Source organism: Nilaparvata lugens, chromosome 2, assembly GCF_014356525.2.
Source record: "Nilaparvata lugens isolate BPH chromosome 2, ASM1435652v1, whole genome shotgun sequence".
Classification (NCBI taxonomy): Eukaryota; Metazoa; Arthropoda; class Insecta; order Hemiptera; family Delphacidae; genus Nilaparvata; species Nilaparvata lugens.
This window is the reverse complement of record NC_052505.1, coordinates 32,374,481-32,394,800: the sequence shown is the minus strand read 5'-3', so window position 1 is coordinate 32,394,800 and position 20,320 is coordinate 32,374,481. Positions and strand designations below refer to the sequence as shown.

General features: G+C 32.9%; 2 protein-coding genes across 2 annotated transcripts in view; one reads left to right on the top strand and one right to left on the bottom strand.

The window, feature by feature from the left end:
• The window catches only part of LOC111044141 (glycine dehydrogenase (decarboxylating), mitochondrial), a 31,985-nt gene extending 29,366 nt beyond the window's left edge, over nt 1-2,619 (top strand). Inside the window, exons 17-18 of the mRNA XM_039421036.1 lie at nt 592-737; nt 1,343-2,619. Coding sequence (XP_039276970.1) covers nt 592-737; nt 1,343-1,459 — 263 coding nt within the window. The 3' untranslated portion in view covers nt 1,460-2,619. The remainder of the gene's footprint in view (nt 1-591; nt 738-1,342) is intronic.
• On the bottom strand, nt 2,374-20,214 carry LOC111044143 (cyclin-Q). Its single transcript, XM_022329215.2, has 7 exons — nt 19,651-20,214; nt 18,696-18,829; nt 17,383-17,480; nt 15,353-15,574; nt 12,999-13,094; nt 10,491-10,625; nt 2,374-3,802 (listed from the first exon to the last, which is right to left on the bottom strand). Exons 2-7 carry the CDS (start codon nt 18,817-18,819, stop codon nt 3,713-3,715), a joined length of 765 nt encoding a protein of 254 aa, XP_022184907.1. The 5' UTR covers nt 18,820-18,829; nt 19,651-20,214; the 3' UTR covers nt 2,374-3,712.
• Between the last annotated feature and the right edge of the window lie 106 nt (nt 20,215-20,320).

Below are 20,320 nucleotides of genomic sequence, written 5' to 3'. Positions count from 1 at the left end.
CGAAGGTGAAATGGAAGAGATGTTGTAAGATCCACATAATTATAAGTATAATTATTTTCATAATTATGTGGAACTAAAAACACCTCTTTTGTTTTACATTCATTTGGAGAAATTCCACAATATTTCTGTTCATAAATTTTAAACTGCGAAGTTTGTGCTCCCGTAACTTTTCCATTAGTATTTAAAAGTCTGATTTGTAGCACACAGAACTTTGAACATTCAACAACTTTGAGAATAGCGTTTGTTCATAGGTTTCCATAAGTGAATAAAAGGTTTTTCCTTTAAGCCTTGTTTTAATTCTACCTTCTCCATCGATTCTACTCGATTATCCTTCAGCCTACATGTTTATTGTAAAATTTTTACTAAATGGATGTATTTTCTAATCGATAGAGATAGAGATTCGAGCAATGCATCCTATTTTAGAGTATTTTTTTATTCAACATTCACTTATTATTAATTTTTATAATTTTTTTAATACTGCAATATAGATAAAATATACATTTTTTAATACTGCTAAATAAAAATGAAAATTCAATTGAACTGTTGAATGAAATCACCGCTTCATCTAAGTTTTACTACTGAATTTTCCAGCTATCCGAGAAGAAATCGCTATGATTGAAGAAGGAAAAATGGACAAACATTTAAATCCTCTGAAATTGGCGCCACACACCCAACAACAAGTGCTTTCTGATAAATGGGATCGGCCTTACAGCAGGGAGTTGGCTGCTTTTCCAAGGGTAAATAAACCGTGCTACCTTACACATGATTTTCCTCTTTTGTGGTAACGTTTTGTGATTCATAGACATTTTATAAGTTTAAGATTATTATCTAGCTTATGAACATCAGTAACATCACTTTTATAATGTGTTTATAATTTTGCTTGACTAAAAAGTCGAATTAGAGAAAAATTATTCAGTCGCAGATTAGAGAAACCAAGCAGTAAATTGAGGGAACGCCATCTCATTATTGAGATTAAAAGTCTCGAATTCTTTCAATAAAAACAAACCTGACAAGAGACATGTCCGCTAGTAGACATGTATATATACTGCTGGCTTAGGCGAATGACTGAGAAATTGAAAAATTTGGCTCAAAAACCCATACAGATGACATAGATTATGATGATTTTCAGACACTTTTTCAAACATGTTCAAAGCACAACATGGAAAGTTGTGAGTGAAAATCTCAAAAAGTCACAACTGAAATTCAAGGTTAACTCAAGTAAATTCAAGAAAACCACGGTTGATCTCCATTCAAGTGAATAACGCTTTGTTTTTGTGTTTTTAAATTGCACCTCGATTAAAACCCATCTATTTCTGTTCTGTTAATGGAATTTATTTTGTAGGAGTTTGTGAGAGCAGACAACAAGCTGTGGCCGACTGTGGGACGCATCGACGACATTTATGGCGATAAACATCTTGTTTGCACATGTCCTCCAATACTGCCAAGCTATAATTACTAAGTCATTTTAAACATACTAACTTTCAAGTTATAAAAATATTCACTAGATGAAGAGCCATTGACTAATGAAAGTTATACTCTTGATAATTGAATCTTAGAAGTGAAAACCCGCTTGACGGCTCTGCGGGTCTTACGGGTCTGAATCTAGTGTATAAATTAAAAATAATATTACCTCATTATATTTATTTAGTTTATAAGTGAAAAGTATACAAACGTTCAAGGAATATCTCGTAATAAATACTTATTTTTTCATTGAAGCAGAAAGTTTAACTTTGTTTTTGGCTAGTTTTACTTAGTACAGGCTTAAAAATAATATTACCTCATTATATTTATTTAGTTTATAAGTGAAAAGTATACAAACGTTCAAGGAATATCTCGTAATAAATACTTATTTTTTCATTGAAGCAGAAAGTTTAACTTTGTTTTTGGCTAGTTTTACTTAGTATAGGCTTAAAAATAATATTACCTCATTATATTTATTTAGTTTATAAGTGAAAAGTATACAAACGTTCAAGGAATATCTCGTAATAAATACTTATTTTCTCATTGAAGCAGAAAGTTTAACAAATAAATCAAGTTAATTGTTGCTGTCAAGAAATAAAAAAATCTAGGTACCCTTTTTTAAATTTTCTACTCAACATGTTTCAACAGTAATGTCATTGTCAAGTGACTCACAACATGACCGTTGAGAAAGCTACCCTAAGTTACATTTGTGTTATATCGATAGTTCTAGACAATAGAGTAATTTGTTATGACCCACAGCGTATTTATTGATTGATTCATTGACTACGAATATGATTATGTACTATTGTTACCTTATTTTTCAATTATTGTACTACTGGACAAAGAAAAAACTTCTAACTGGAAATAGTAATTAATATAACTGTAATGTGGATTAGACTGGTTCAATTTTTCAGTCGTGAAGTAACTACTAGCTTTAACTCACTTGATAATGACATTACTGTTGAAACATGTTGAGTAAAAAAATTAAATAAAGGTAGGTACTTGGATTTTTTTATTTCTTGATAATTATTAATAGTAGCCCTAACAAAAAAGTAATTGTTACTGTTATGTCAATGACAAGAAAAGTTGAAGTTTCTATTTTATTATTTATTCTCCAGCGCTTTTTACATTATCAAAATAAAAATTCTAGTCACTGTATTTTGATGTTATTGATCAATTTTTTCTACCTATCCTTTAATTGCTATTGAAATGATATCCAAATTCCCCCAACTATGAGATGTAAAGCTGCGTTTCCACAAGACATAAGATGAAGGGCGTGAGCAACACGTAGTGAGCTTGCATCTGACGCCACCAGGCGTGGGGATAGTTCAAGGCCACTTTTCGGATTAGACTGGTTCAATTTCAGTCGTGAAGTATCTACTAGCTTTGAATTTGCACTAATAGCTTGTCTCATATTGGTATCCAATCTGGAAATGTTTTGTGGTACATGTTTTGAAAGGTAATCAAACTGATCTTCAGACATTCTCAGCATATTTCTTATATCCTTTGGGTGACCGAATCTTTTAGTTCCCTTCAATCAATCTATGTTTCTCTGCATCTTTTTCAAGTATCCACTGTTTTACTCAAAAAACATTCTCTTTTGTTTTCTAATCGGTGCATGTGACTGGATCACGTCACTCTGCTCATTTGACCCTTGAACTAGAAACTGCACATCTATCAATCATCGTTGGCTTCCTGAGGTAACTGAACCAAAAAATAGACTATGAGTGTGGATCGTGTGTACAGTCCACGCCTTCTGTGTTAGCAAATCTCAACCTCATTACAAGCATGGCTCACGAAAGTGTGTTCACAAGCATGTCTCGCATTCGTATTCACTTCTCGTGGGAACGCAGCTTGAAGGGTGAAGTAAAAAGTGTATTCAGTAAATTTGATTCCCCAATATGTTTAAGGAGATTGACTCTTCTCAAGTCTCTCACGCAATTCTCTTGTGTTATTCATTATAATATTTATATCCATTTTCAAATTGTTTCTCATCTAAATATCAAATTTGGCTTTTATAAGTCACCTTAGTTTATATCTAAAAACAATCAACTACCAAAAAGAAAGGTAAAAAAGTAAAAAGGTAAAAGTCGGATAATTATACTTGAAACTTTATCACACACAAATACTTACAACATACTCAACTACATTCTTTCTTCATTCACATGTAATGGTAATTCATATGAAATCATTCATAATACCAAGTCATTCAATCCGATCCGCTTTATAAAAAATCTTTGGCTGTGGAATGTTAATGCTTCTGTGGTTCGGAATCGTAAACATCCATAATTTTCTCCATCAGATCCCACAGCATATCTTTGCTGAGATCGTCAACAAATACCTGGAAATATCAAGAATAATCGGTTATAAATCCAAAGCTGAACGAGTTAAGCTGCGTTTACACCAAAGTTATTAACAAAGTGTTAATAACTTAATCCATATAGATTCTATTAGATTGAACATAACTTATCAATATTGGGGCACTGAGCTTCCCTCGTTATTTATTTATTAAGAGGAAAAACATATGGTGGGTGATACTATAGAGTGGAGAGAGGATGTTGAACTTCACACAATCCATGAAGCACAAGGGCTAACTCATAAAAATGTCATTCTAATCAGAGTTAAGTACAAGGAGAATGAGATCTACAACAGCATGCCCCATACGTTTGTTGCCTTGTCTAGACACTCTGAAACTTGCAGGTATCTAACAATCAGTCTAGTAGAAGATGCTGTGGACAAACTAATTAAGAAACTTAAATTTATATATAGTGAGGGGCTTGTTAAATGGAACAAGGAAAAGAGAAGTGGACCTGATGATATAAGTTATGAGTAACATGAAGAAGTTCTGAATATTTTAGAGACAGAAAATGAAACAGCTGTAATTGACGATTATTTGAACTGCTACTTTCACGAGGACAAAAATAAAGAGTGTTTCAATATTATGTCTATGAATATACGTAGTTTGAATGCTAATTCCGATCAATTTATTTGCTGCCTCAATGAATATTGAAAACTGATATTCACATTATAATATTAACGGAGACCTGGTTGACTGCAGATATGCCGTTCATTTTCAACATTCCTGGATATACGCAATAAATAAGTACACTAAACAGAATAAATGTGATGGATTAATGCATGTACATAAAAGATTGTATAAGATTCAATGATGTTTCACTCGATATTTGCTGATGCCAATGTAGTAAGTGCTGACTTAAGAATTGATAATTTTATTGTGAAGGTGATTGGGGTTCATAGATCTCCAAGTAATCAAAATATTGATAGTTTTCTTAATAGTCTGAGTAATGAAATCAGTAAAATTCCTAATGGAATAAATTTATATGTGGCGGGAGACATGAATATAAATACACATTCAACTAGTGTTCCTGTTCAAGATTATCTGCCTATTTTCAATAGTAATGACTATAAGTCTTACATAACTGGTGATACCAGAGTAACAACCACAACAAATTCTTGCATTGACCACATTTTTTATAAAAATTCAAGCAAACATTCTATGTCCATGAAAGGAGCTATATTTAGGACAACCATAACTGACCACTACGCGGTTGTACTGAACTTGGTGAAGATTCCTATCAATAAGGATAATAGAAACGTATTGATTAACACATTAACTAGAACCAACTATCATGCACTATTGGAACGCATGAGGAATGAAGATTGTGAAGACATCTATACCGTGAATGGAAGCATTGACACTATTATGGATAAATTTGTCGATCGTTTGACCAGTCTCATCAATCAATGCAAGAAGGTAAAAGAGATACCTAACAGACTTGAAGCCCTGGATATCTGAAGGCATCATAAGATCAATAATCACGCGGGACAAAATGCATTCTAGACTCAGAAGAGATCCTAATAACAATATCTTAAAGAATGAATATAAGGCTTTCGTAATGGTTTGAATAAGATCATAAATCATGCAAAGGAAGTCTACTATAAAGAGAAAATTGAAAATTGTAATAACAACAGCATGAAGTTGTGGAAGTGCATAAACGGAGTTATAGGTGAGGACAGTATCAAGGACAAGAGTACTGATTTGATGCTCACTCCCTCAACAATTATTTCACAAATGTAGGTAAATTACAAGCTCAAACTATCAATATCCCTGATAATACTGGTGATCGATTTCCTGCAATACAGATCAATAACACGTTTTTTATGAGACCAACGTGCCCAGTTGAAGTTGAGACAACTATTAAAAATCTAAAGAGCAGCTGCAGTCCTAGTATTGATAGTCTAGGTAATATTGTGCTGAAGAAAATAGCCAATTTCATATCTCAACCTCTCGCTTTCATTTTTAATAGATGCTTTGAGGAGGGATATTTTCCCGAGCACTCAAATCAGCCAAAATAAAACCTCTATTCAAACAAGGTGACCCGACTAATCCCTGTAATAATAGACCGATTAGTCTTATCAGCAACCTTGCTAAAATAATGGAGAAACTAATAAAGTCAAGAGTTGTTTCTTTCTTGAATCTTAACAAAATAATCAACAAGAACCAATTCGGTTTCCAAAATGGTAAACGTACATCTGACGCTCTAATAAAATTCATCAATACTTTATCTGATAAAATAAACTCCAATAAGAAAACTATTGCGGTCTTCCTGGATATACGCAAAGCTTTTGATACAATATCTCATAATACTTTGTTCAATAAACTAGAGTCCTATGGTTTCAGAGGAGTCTCGCTTAAATTGTTCAAAAGCTATCTGAGTAATAGAACCCAGTCCCTAACCATAAATGATCAATCTAGTATAACTAACTTAAGTTATAATTATTATTTAACGAAAATCCTAAATAAATGCTGTAAATCACCCTTATAATGCTGTAAAGACTTCTGCTACTGCATACATTGACAACAGGGTTAACAGCTAGATGGAAATTCGATGAGAACTACTATCCAAAAATTATTTGCCAGCCCGGGAATCGAACCCGGTACCTCCCAATTGCTAGTCAGGAATGCTTACCCTTACACCAAACTGACAATCTCCATCTAGCTGTTAACCCTGTTGTCAATGCCTGCAGTAGCAGAAGTCTTCGGGGTGATTTACTGCATTTATTTAGGATTTTCGTTAAATAATAATTATATATTAATTAGCATTTGAATAAATGCATTCTCTATTTAATTCCATCTGTAAACTGGTTGGCCGCTATGGCTTCGTATAAAATGAGCGCTGCTATCCAGAGATTGTCAGTTTGGTGTAAGGGTAAGCATTCCTGACTAGCAATTGGGAGGTACCGGGTTTGATTCCCGGGCTGGCAAATAATTTTTGGATAGTAGTTCTCATCGAATTTCCATCTAGCTGTTAACCCTGTTGTCAATGTCTGCAGTAGCAGAAGTCTTCGGGGTGATTTACTGCATTTATTTAGGATTTTCGCTAAATAATAATTATATATTAATTAGCATTTGAATAAATGCATTCTCTATTTAATTCCATCTGTAAACTGGTTGGCCGCTATGGCTTCGTATAAAATGAGCGCTGCTATCCAGAGATTGTCAGTTTGGTGTAAGGGTAAGCATTCCTGACTAGCAATTGGGAGGTACCGGGTTTGATTCCCGGGCTGGCAAATAATTTTTGGATAGTAGTTCTCATCGAATTTCCATCTAGCTGTTAACCCTGTTGTCAATGTCTGCAGTAGCAGAAGTCTTCGGGGTGATTTACAGCATTTATTTAGGATTTTCGTTAAATAATAATTATATATTAATTAGTATTTGAATAAATGCATTCTCTATTTAATTCCATCTGTAACTTAAATTCTTATAGTCTTCCTCAAGGTACTGTACTTTCTACCATCCTTTTCATACTCTAATTAAATGACTTTTTGAATTTAAGACTTCTAAACTAGAATTACACGGTAATTCATGGAATGAAGTACATACCATAGCTGAACATAATATGCCTTTAATTAAGAAGTGGTTACATAAGAATACCTTATGTTTAAATATTGAAAAACCTAATTAAATAACTTTCTCTGCAAATGGAATAGGGCAGCCTAACAATAATCAAGATTTGAGAATCCATTCTCAGTGCAATTGGGTAATTGTGATTGTCCCACAATTAAAAAGTCACTAATACCATAGAGAATCCATAGCGTATTGTTGAAAACATAATTGATGAAAACCTTAAATAGGATGTTCATGTTAAATACATATGAAGAAAAATGAGATATTTATCTTTTAAATTTTACCAAGTTAACAGAATTCTTAATAAGAACCACCACCTGAAAATTATGCATCATGCTCTAGTCAAGTCAATTCTGCAGTATGGCATAGTTGTTTGGGGAGGCTTTTTCAACTGTCATAGTGTTGAATTATTTGTAGCACAAAAACTGATAATTAAAAAGTATATTAATCAAACCCATATTCAACGGAAAAATTAAACTGGATATAAAAAACTGGCCATACAGTAATTTCTTCTTCCATTTAGATAAATAAGACTCAAGATTTCTGCTCCAGCATTGTTTTTTCATTTTTCAGTGGACCCGCTTACCTTTATTTTGCGTACCTATTCCTCTGTTTTCTTCCTTCCCCCCATTTCTCCCTTCCCTTTTTTCCTCATCAATTCTCTCTTTTCTTATTTGCCTGCCTATTACATGGGAAACCATAGTTGGCTAGGTATCTTCCTCTCTTTTTTTCTCTTCTCCAACACACCCAACCACAAAGCCCATGTTTTTTTTATATCTGTAGCATTTTATTGTATTTTATTTGTTTTGTAATTCTTTGTCATTTTGTTTTGTCTTGTTTTGTGTGTTTTAATAAAATTGAATTGAAAAAAATGAATATGGATTGCTGGCCTGGGGCGCTGCATATCATGTACATATCAATAGAGTAGTGATTGTACAGAAAGCAATTCTCAAGGCGGGATTAAGAAAGAAGAGGAGATATTCCACAGCCATTCTGTTTAGAGAATCAAGAATTTTATCTCTAAAAAATTATACATCAAAGATCTGTTTAATATTTATTGATAAACATAACACAATTCTCTAAAATGATTGGGGAAGGACTAACAGGCACTGCCCAATACTAATTCTTCCCCGAATTTTGATTTATACACTTTAAATAGTCCAAAAAGTATGTTATGTTTTATACACTTGAATTCAGGTTCAATTTTCAATCCAAACATTTGAAAACAGAAAAGTTCCAATTTAGATTGTTTACAAACCAAATTGAATAACAAAATAACACTCACTAATCACTTAAAACTGTAAAATGATAACCTTAAAAATTATGATATACTCTAATTATTTAGAATGATTGATTATTTGGGGGGCTCTTAATCAATCAGCTTATCTCATGAGAAAGAAATTTTAATTAACTTGATCAAAATATCTGATTTGTTGACTTAACAATCAAATTTCAAATTCTGTTTTAAAATTTCTGTTTTAAAACATAACCTACTTTTTGGACTATTTATAGTGTATAAATCGAAATTCGGGGAATAAACAGCTTTGGGCTGTGCATATTAGTCTTTCCCCAATAATTTTTAATGATTTTTTATCAATAAATAAATAAATAACTAGCGAAGCTTGGTGCCCCAATCTATAAGGATTAAGTTATTAACATTTTGTTAATAAATTTGGTGTAAACGCAGCTTAAGAAGAAACTGGGTCTTAGTGTCGGACAAACATCTAATGCTAGAAGATGATGGTTTACTGGCGAAAAGTTATTTGAAGAATTTGATTTAATATAATCCATTATTAAAATAGGAATTCTTTTGATGTCTTTACACCAAGCAACTTCTACTTCTAAGGGTAGTAAACCACTAATTTATTGAAATTTATTAAAACAATTATCTAGTGTAAATGGTGTAAAACAGAAACTAGTACATATCAAATTGGTTTCATAAATTGATGTTTTTGATAATATAAAGTTGATTCCATACAATATTTAAACCATAATATCTCAAATTGTTTCAAAAAATCTGGTGTGGCGCACTCACACAACTTTCCTTGCCGTTATGAAAATTGATCACCTGACGCTAGTGTTCACGCGCATCTCAAGTTTACTTATAAACAAAGATCTGAGCCAGCTGGTGACAGGACAATAACGCTGGAGACATAGGTCTGCTATCTCTTCATAGTGAATCATTTAATAGAATCAACAGTTGCCAACAGTTTGCAATTGGATTAATCACATTTTTTCGAATTTCGAGCTTATTTTCAATTTTAGGTGAAAATGTTACTGAACATTAATTGCAGATATATTCATACTCATTCTTTTCCACTCGAATTTTTTTGTTTAAATTGTATCTGAAGCCTGATAATTGGGAATCTAAAATCGAACTTTGCATAGATGGGACGGAGCTTCTGAAATTTTTACAGAAATGGGGCTTGTGGCAGTTGATAGAGCTTATCAATGACTATTTTAGGTATGAATTTAATCAAAATCGTTGGAGCCGTATTCAAGAAAATCGCGAACAACCCTGTTTTTGACAACATTTTCTCCATTTTAGCCGCCATCTTGAATCGCATTTTATCGAAATTGTTCCTGTCGGATCCTTATATTGTAAGGACCTTAAGTTCCAAATTTCAAGTCATTCCATCAATTGGGAGATGAGATATCGTGTACACACACACACATACAGAAAAACCACTTTTTTGGACTCAGGGGACCTTGAAACGTATAGAAATTTAGAAATTAGGGTACCTTAATTTTTTTCGGAAATCAATACTTCCCTTACCTATGGTAATAGGGCAAGGAAAGTAAAAATTAGTGGTTTTGACAATATCAAGCAGTGTTGAACTCAAATTCTAGTTTAAACCATCATCTGACTCAATTGAAACACACATAATAAATGCAACTATACATTGAATAAACAAGTTTAATTATATCGATATCCAATACAGAAATTTGTTATGACCCAAAGCGTATTGATTGATTGATTTATTGACTACGAATATAATAAATTATGTACTATTGTTACTTTATTTTGCAATTATTGTACTAAAAACATTTAACTGGAAATAGTAATAAATTAATAGATCAGTAGTGTGTAAATACTTACAGAATACCAAACGTTGCCTTCTTCCTCAGCAGTGTGAGGAACGTGAACACCGTAGCACTGGAGAGCCAAATTTATAGCAGCTACGGCAATATGCTCCGGTTTCACATCCACAATGCTAGGGTCATAGTGGAAATCCTGAAAATTACCAACAATTAATTTTTGTTTTACATTTGAACTAATCAAATTTGGTTCCACTAAATTTGTAAAATGACTCATAAACAACTGAACTCATTATTCTGAATAAACGACTCCGGTACTACAAAAACAATTTTGATTAATGTGAATTTTGATTAATGTAAATTTTGATAAATTAACTAAGAAGCAATATTTACATATATTAATATAATTATTAAAACAAATAATAGTGATCTGTCTATAAGCAACTAACAATTTTATAGCAAATGCAGGAATACGAATGAGTTTCGGCTGAATTTTAATTACCTACTAACTGGAACCGTAATCTGGAAGCACCAGCATGATCAAATTAATTTCAACCAATCTACTCTATCTTCCTAGTTCTCGGGTATTCAATCTCTCTAAGTAGGGTATTCAATCTCTCTACCAATTTACTATTCACAGCTGTGAATATGTGATTGAAATAATTGACCGAGCGAAGTGAGGTCTAATATTCAAGTCGACGGTTTGGCATTATTCTCTTAATGTTTAAATGATTGAATGTTTAAATGTTTATATGTTGCGCATTTACGGGGAAACGCGGTAATAGATTTTCATGAAATTTGACAGGTATGTTCCTTTTTAAATTGCGCGTCGACGTATATACAAGGTTTTTGGAAATTTTGCATCTCAAGGATATAAAAGGAAAAATGAGCCTCGTTCATACGCCAATATTAGAGTAAAAATCAGACTATAGAATTATTCATCATAAATGAGCTGACAAGTGATTACACATAATTATGTGTGGAGAAGCCAGTCTATTACTGTATTTGTATAAGGTCTATAGTTTCAATCAAAGACCTTAAAGAGGTATGCATCTTTAAGCTGGGTTAACACCAAAGTTATTAACATAATGTTAATAGCTTAATCCTTATAGATTCTATTAGATTGAACGGAAGTTGACAAACACACATCTTCATCATGTGTATGATAAGTTATGTTCAATCTAATATAATCTATAAGGATTGAGTTATTAACATTTTGTTAATAACTTTGGTCTAATCGCAGCTTTAAGGTCTTTGGTTACAATATTTTGTTTTGCAGTCATGGTATTATTATGCGTGACCATTAGTGTCAATATTCTCACGTTCCAAAAACCTAATTCAATAGGTGATTAAAAATAAATAAATGAACTAAATAATGCTGGAGAAATTATAACATTTTTTATTGTAAAAGATTAATTTTCATCAGATAGAAAGATTATCACGGAACTGGATGAATTATATCTTATGGAATACAAATTCAAACGTAAACTGAGTTTGTTAACATTTGAAACAAGTGACATCAGGTACTTGTGGATGAGAATACTGCGTGAGGTCTACTGTTTACAGAACTACTACTTCACTATACTATCACTATTTACTACTACTATTTCACTATTACTTTTATTGCATTGAGCATTGATTAAATAGAACTATAGTTAGGTATATTCGAACCATGACACAAATTTGAAAATATCCATTAGAAGGATGTGTAATCTCTGAAACAATCACAAGGCTTCTTTACTCCACTTTAATGATGAAATCCGCCATTAAAAAAAAGTTTGAAATATTATTTTTGTCAGAGAGTTGAAAATGATGTTCTACTATAATGTAATAGTATATAATAAAGTGAATAGAACATTATTTTCAATTTCTGACAAAAATAATGTCTCAAACTCTTATCTTAATGGCGGATTGCATCATTAAAGTGGAGTAGTGAAGCCTTGCGATTGCTCAGAGATCATTTTTTTTTATTGAAAAATTTCTTATCGGGAAATATTAATTTAGCCTATAGCAAGCAAATTGGCTATACAAAATCCAAATATAAGAAAATATCGATACAAAAGTAAGCGAATGATGACAGAATTATGATCTCATCCTGAACAAGAAAGTTAATAAAAATCTGATTATAAATAAACAATTTCATGAATACTGCACTCATCATTGAACAAGCAAGAAATAAAACAGTGCATATGTCCTCAAATTATTGATTGTCAAAGATTACAGAATTATAGGCCTAGTTATACAGAGTGAGTCATATGTATGGGAACCCTTCAATAAGATGGAGACTGTTGTAGATATAATATTGTAACTTTTAGGATACGTTATTGGTCGAATACTCTACCTTTTGACGTACTACTGAAATTCAACCCCTTATAAGGGGCTTTAAAATATTAAAATATTTGAGTCACCCCCTTATGAGGGGTTGAAATTCAATTGTAGGTCAAAAGGTAGAGTATTCGACCATCAACTTATCCTAAAAGTTACAGTATTATATCTAAAACAGTTACCAACTTATTGAAGGGTTCCCATACATATGACACTCTGTATAGTTGAATGATGGAAAACCAACCTGTAGAAAAGCATAGGAAGCTTGCACTAATGGCACTCGTTTCCAATCTTCCGGCTTCAACCAGCCTTGTAAACTTTTCAAATAGTGCAACATGAACTGCAAACAAAAATTAATAGTTTTTAAATCATCAAACAATTATTCAAATTAAACGAAAAAATAGCATTTGAAATTAATATATGAAAAATTATCGATGAATAAATTTAATAGCAAAATATGTTTTGGCAACATGTTAAGATTTTGAGAGATTAACAAATTAATTTCACTAAAAATTAACTCGTACTAATTTTATGAGGAGAAACAATAACAGCACTCTTCTTAGACCATCTATCTATATCATTTCAGAATCGTCAAAACCCCAATTAAATACAAAACATGATAGTATCATCGATAAATGATATGGAACCAGCTTACGGTAGAACGAAGCACAATATGTACAACGAAGGATATCATTTAGCAAACGACAAAACAGTCTCTGTGTCTAATATTTGGGAGAATGTTTAGAATATTTGTACTTGGTCATACGAGTAATATTACAGACAAGAAAGAAGAAAATTATCTATAGAAGATAGTTCGTTATCAATTTAATAATTAATATAATAAGATTTATTATTAATGAATTGAGAATATCAGTTTGTGACTGAATGAAACTGATGAATTATTCGTTTATTTATTACATTTAATACAATCACACCTTCGGAAGTAACAACAGACTTTAATTAATTAATTTGCATAATTTACTTTTGAATTAATAATCGCAGCTATTGATGAAATATCTAAAATTGTATTATTACATTGAGTACAATCACACTATTGGACAATCTCACGCCAATTCACACAGCATTTTAAAGTTGAATCAAACATTGAAAGCGACTTGAAATTATCACAGCCACTGATTTATTACTTTGAACAATTTATAAACTAGTTTCGGTTGCTAAACTACTCTTTATTTTATTCAATATCTATATCTACCACTTCATCTTCTACACAACACAGAAGTGGAACATTCCAAAACTAAAGGTTGAATGAATTACATTTCAAATGTTTACACTCTTGGCACAGTATCCGTTTAAACTAGATGTCATTTTAAACTTAATTAAGGGTGAGTTTCACCAAATTCACGTTAACGCTTCGCTTAGTAATCTCCAGCTAACACTAACTGATGACTTTAACGAAAGATTAAGAAATTTGATTTCACCAACGAAAACTAATGTTACGTTACGAAACGACAGATTAGAGTGGATCAGGGTGGCTGTGAGCCGCCATGACACTTGTTTCACGTTGTAAACATGTAAAACCCAACCTAGAAAATCCAACTAGATTCTGAAATCACAAGTTTTGTTTACCAAAATGAGTGGAGACTAGCCTACAAATTTTAGTAATTAATATTTTATTATATTGTAGTTTTTTTAGTTGCATGATTTATTAAATTTAATTTAGGCTGTAGTGTTTTAATAATTGTTCTACAGATTGTTTTTTTTTTTTGTAAATAAGTAAAATTTCAAATTTCACAGGATGTCTTCTAGCCATTCTGTCAATGTTGTGTTGCCTAAAGCTATCAAAAGAAGCATGGACCCAACATTCATGAACAGTGAAAGAACGCATCTTGTCAATCTTATTAAAAAATAAGCCGATATCGTCCAAATTATTAAAATCATTAACTCTTTCTCTTATCCATCTAGGTCGGCGAACAACATAATAATCATCACTGTCACTCTCAAATGCCAATTTGTATGCTCTTCTTCTAGCATTATTTGGCCTTTCCATATTAAAACAACGAATTAATCTAATAAAAAATAATCGTAAAAACCACGAATAAATAATTAAACATAACAATCTACTTTCAACATGACAGTAAACAGAACGCCGCCATTTTTTTCTTAACGACAGATTACAGATGTTGACTGACAAAACTGACCGAGATTGAATTCAGTGTAAAGGTGCGTACAGATATTCGCGCCGCGAACATGAGCAATTCAATTTTAATCAGCTGACTATATCTGTATTTTTACAGAAACGGTAAGGTACAGATATGAAAAGCTTGGCATCAGCTGATTAAAAGTGAATTGCTCATGTTCACGGCGCGTATATCTGTACGCACCTTAAGGTTTGACTGTGCAAACGGCTCTAAGCAAACAATGTAGGCTATTATCAAAGTAAGTTTCAGTTCAAACCATCAACAGACCTTGTAAATAATATGAATGCTTCCCATTCAAACAGTGCTGACAGTTTCAAGTGAATCTGACTACTGCTTATTGATAATTGCAGCTCGTGACGAAGAACAAAGATGATGAGTTGATTATAGTATATTTCCCTTTTACTTTTAATATTAGTATCTCGTAATTGATCAATGGTACCTTGTGTGGATGAACAGTTTGCACCTGGAACTTGAGCATGCGCATAATGAGCAGTTCGGCCTGCACGATGGCGTCTCTCATGGCCCAGTACTCGTCGTTGAGGTCGAGGGGTGGCGCCGAGCCTCGGCTCAGAGTGTTGTGCGACACATTCATCACGTCGCGAACCTTCAACACCTCGTCCTTCATCTTTGACGCCAGGTACAGGCATGTCGTCGCTATAAGCTGCAATACATCACACAATATATATTTCACTAAAAGCCTAACACTGGAATACCTAACAGTCATTTATTATAGACTAGCAGGTAACCCGTGCTCCGCAAATGTCTAATAAAAAACTTGACAAACTGAAAACTAGACCTACTGAAATATTGAAGAAGTCAAAATAGGTCTATAACCTATAGGTAAATTGAGAACCTATATGCAAGTTAATCAGTCAAGTTAATCAATTTCAAGTTAATCAGTCCAGCAGTTCAGACGTGATGATGCGCCTTTCGTGAATTTCCTATTCCGTACGTGTATAAATCAATTCTTTCCTTTTTATTATAGATTTATTACACTTTGTGCTTGGATGATGTTGAGAGATGGATGAGTTTTATGTGTGTGACAAGCAAACGGGAAATGATTTTGAAGCTTATAATTGATAACTAGCGAAACTAGCCTCTAGGATACATCGTTCCAACAAGGATACTGAGCGTTCTTCAATTACGTATTGGTTTTTGGACAAGTATGTCTATCAAAATACGGGAGAGGAACCGTTATGGGTTCCCAGTCATTGTAATTAAATGTGTATAGTTTGATCAATAAATGATTTAATAAAAATAGAAAATATTTTATCTGAGAAATTGGATGTGAATGTAAACACTGAATAGCAGAGCTCGTTTCCATCATCGTATCTTGTGAATAGATCAAACTGTGAATGGTTGTCCTCATATTTATAAGACACGGTCGAATTGCGCACATGGTCAGGGACGCACTGCAAATGCGCCAATGTCCAAATTTTAATGAAATTTTGCTAATCCACACACCAATAATGAGCCCAAGCAGTAAGGCAAATGCATCTTCTAGATAGAACACCTAATATTAGATTGCTTGTTCAATTTCGTCTGAATATCAGGGGAACCGAGCTTCGCTTGAAAGTACAAGTCTTGAAATGAAAATTTGGAAAAATCAACATCATAAAAGCCGTTTTTGAGACAAACATATAGAAATTGCTCGCTTAATAGAATAGGAATTACCTCAAGACTAAATATACATTCTACTTCACATACTATTTAAAGCTATAACCTATCATTTTCTGCATGACTTCTGGATTAATTGAATAGCCTACTCCTTTTTTTGTCACTATCAAATGAAGGTGATCTTTTGAAAGAGACCTTTTGAATAGGTGGAGCAAAATCGTCTTCTACATGAGTGTTGTGTTGTATCCTAGGCGGTTCAATTTGACCATGTGCACAAATCCACATCGTCCTATTTATCTAATTAGCAGTTTGTTACTGGATTGGTTTATTATATCTTCCGAATATTGTGTTATAATACAAGCCTGGGGATTATGTGGACATAGATGTAGTGTAATTTCTTCATATTACGGTGATATGAAAGAGATGTTGCCAGTTTCACATAATTTAAACTTAAATTATATTCAAACTATATTCATAATGCACTTGAAGCATCATCATCAGAGATATTTTTGATTAGAATGTCTTAAATAAAATTATGTGGAACTGACATCTTTTGCATATATAAACTTGATATATAGTAATTCAACAACATTGAGCAGGTAACCCGTGCTCCGCAAGTGTCTAATTAAAAACTTGACGTAATGAAATCTTCAATTCAAAATAGGCCTATAACCATCCTCGGTAAATAAGGAATCTATTTGTAAAATTTCAAGTTCAACAGTACAGACGTGATGATGCGTCATTTGTGAATTTTCTATTCCCTACATGTATAAGCCGATTCTTTCCTTTATTATAGCCTATTATAGATAGATAGATAATACAACTACAAAAGTGTAATGGTGATTAACTCACATATTGATCGTAGGATGATTTATCAGCTTCCTTGAAAAACTTGTGAAATAGAGTCGCGGCCGTAGCAATAGTTAGCGGATGTGAATTCAGTTTTGTACCTGAAAAACAAAAATAAAATAGTTTCAATTACATTTGAGCCAGAGGAATATTATCGGTTCATAATATTACGGTACTTGAAAATGTGAAAAACCGATCGCAGTGGAACTGCTCCACTGCAAATAAAGCGTTTTTATGGCATAAAAAAGCTTTTAGATGTATAGGGGGACTGAAATTCAACAAATCATGCAAGGAGACTTTTAAAGGATGACTCTTGCTAGTATGTACTTATTCAGCAATGTTGTTTAATTACATAGAAATTGAAAATAAAATCTCTATTAAACAGCATGACACCAGGGAAAAATTCTATTTGGCAAAATCCATCATAAGACTGCACCAATTATACAATAGTCATAAAAAATATCAACAGTTTATATAGTTTTTATTGGGCTCATAACCCTAGCGTTACCAGCCTGGACCCGGCCAGCTGGTGACTCACTCGAGTCACCAGACCTGCCACCTATCCTGGTCCTTACTGGACCACCACAGGTGTTTCAGTGATGTCGCTATGGCGACCCAGCCTTGTGGCCTGACGTCCCATTTTGCAGACTGAGTAAGAAACAGGATTGCTTTTCGGTATTAGCCCTGCGAATGTACAACATCTTGCCAAATGAAGTGAATAGCTTTGATGACAGGATTTCAGGTAAAGAATCAAGAACTGGTTGATAGAGTCACCTTGTGCTCTGTGGAGGAATATTTGAGGCCAGAAACATAAACCTCAAGCGACAAATGTGATACTTTTACAGGCATTTTGATGAAAGTTGTAAAAAACTTGATTAGAGGTTAGATACCCTTGTATAAGTGTTATTTTGACGTAACTCATACGTCGAACCCTACTACAAGGACCAAGTCAGGTCCACTACACACACAGTCAATCCAGATTTCTGCTCATGACAAAGGATGGATGTATGAAGTAAGTAATATACGGGCCCGGGGCCCTACTACACACTGGCAGAGTACATAGATGACCACACATATCAGAATCAAAGACTGTGAATCCCCATCGATTGGGAAGGAATTTGACAATTCTCAGGTCAACGACCATGGAGAATACTATAACAAGTAACAAGTAAGGGCATTAATCGAAATCTTTGGCGAAAATATTGACTATTATGAACAAAAATAACTGAATCTGTATTGGCTTTAGTACAAATGCAACTGATAGTGTCATCAAGGAACTATTTAGTAGAGACTGAAAAACTTTCCAATGAGCTTACCGCACTCAAATATAAATTGTACACCATAGAAACTGCTGTCTACTTCCTTGTAGTTGGTAGCCAACTCTCTCTTTGATTTTTCCTTTTGTGCTTGAAGCTGCAGAACGTCAATAACATCCTTCATTGTTCACAATCTGAAAAAGATTAGGCTATAGGTGAAATATAATACTGAAGAACAAACCAAAAGTGTGAGTTTAGTTACACTTGAGATAAAATTGTGTAATTGGACGCACGGTGAGAGAAGTTTTTGTCGGTTACTAAGAGATTGAGTATGACTCTCTAGAACCTCTCTTTGCTGGATGACCAGTAGGCTAAAACTATATAGATACTGCTCTTCTACATAAGCCCTTTTCAGGAATTACTTCTATCCGCTTTTGCTCCACGTAAAAGAAAAGACCATACATCCTTTAAACAATCTAAAAACACGCGTCTATTACACTCATATAGGCTAATTTGATTTGAATCTGTTACATTATCACCACGGAATAGATATACAGACGTTTTGGACGCGCTGAATATATTTCGCTTGTCTTCAAAATGGGGAGCTCAGTTCGTTCAGTTTACCTCATAAGAGAAAATGAATCCTGTAAAAAAATTTAAAACACCTTTGTGTTTTATCACGTTGGATATGTAATTAGGTCAACGTTATAATAGCAGTGCAGAAAAATATAAGAACAGCGTTGCCGATTCTATGCCTTGCAACTACCTTCTATACAGGATAGCTAATACTGATATATCAGATGTAAGTAATATTAATAATTAATTTTTGTTAAACATAATCAATTATCTTCTATTCGCCAGGAAAATAAATTTTTCAATGACTAAATATATTTTTTTAAAGGGATTAAATTAATACGGTAGGTATTCCGTTGATTAATTTGATCGCCATCATTATTCAAGTACAAACTTAATGCATCATATAGGCCGATTATACATATAAAATATTATTACTTACCCTAAATATTATAGAAAGTATGAGAGATAATATTATTTTTGTATAAAACTAGGAAGCAGTCACCAAAGACCGAATACGTAAACCGCAAACCACAATCAACAAACAAAAACCTAACCTAGAATTGAACTAAACGCAACGGTGTGGTAAACATCTAGAATATATTAAATTTGTAGCAAGTAATATCATACGGGTAGTTCTGATTGATAATAAAAAGTAAAAATATTCAATCCGTATCAATCAATTTTAACATCATTTTGTATTTTTTTTCATATGTGAGTGATCAAAAGACATTCTGTATGCATTATACCTAGACACAACTCGTGTCATGTCGTGAAAGTTGATTGAAATTCAATATCTCTGAAACTAACAACTAATTATGTTTACCGGGATATAATAAGGGCATTCTTTCAACTGAAAAGCTCTGTTCAATGCTGAATCTAAGTGAACGAAAATAATCAGGATATTTTGAAGAATAGGTTGCAACATTCAACTATTATAAAAGGCTATTTCTGTGAAACTACAATTACACTCCCCTTGAAAATTCAAATGAGACTAAACATTGAATTTTCAAAGTTGCAGGTTATTTAGTTGGAACCGATCAATTGATTATAAATATTCAGTTTTAAAGTGAATATGACCTTCCTCAACAATCGATGTAACAGAAATATTT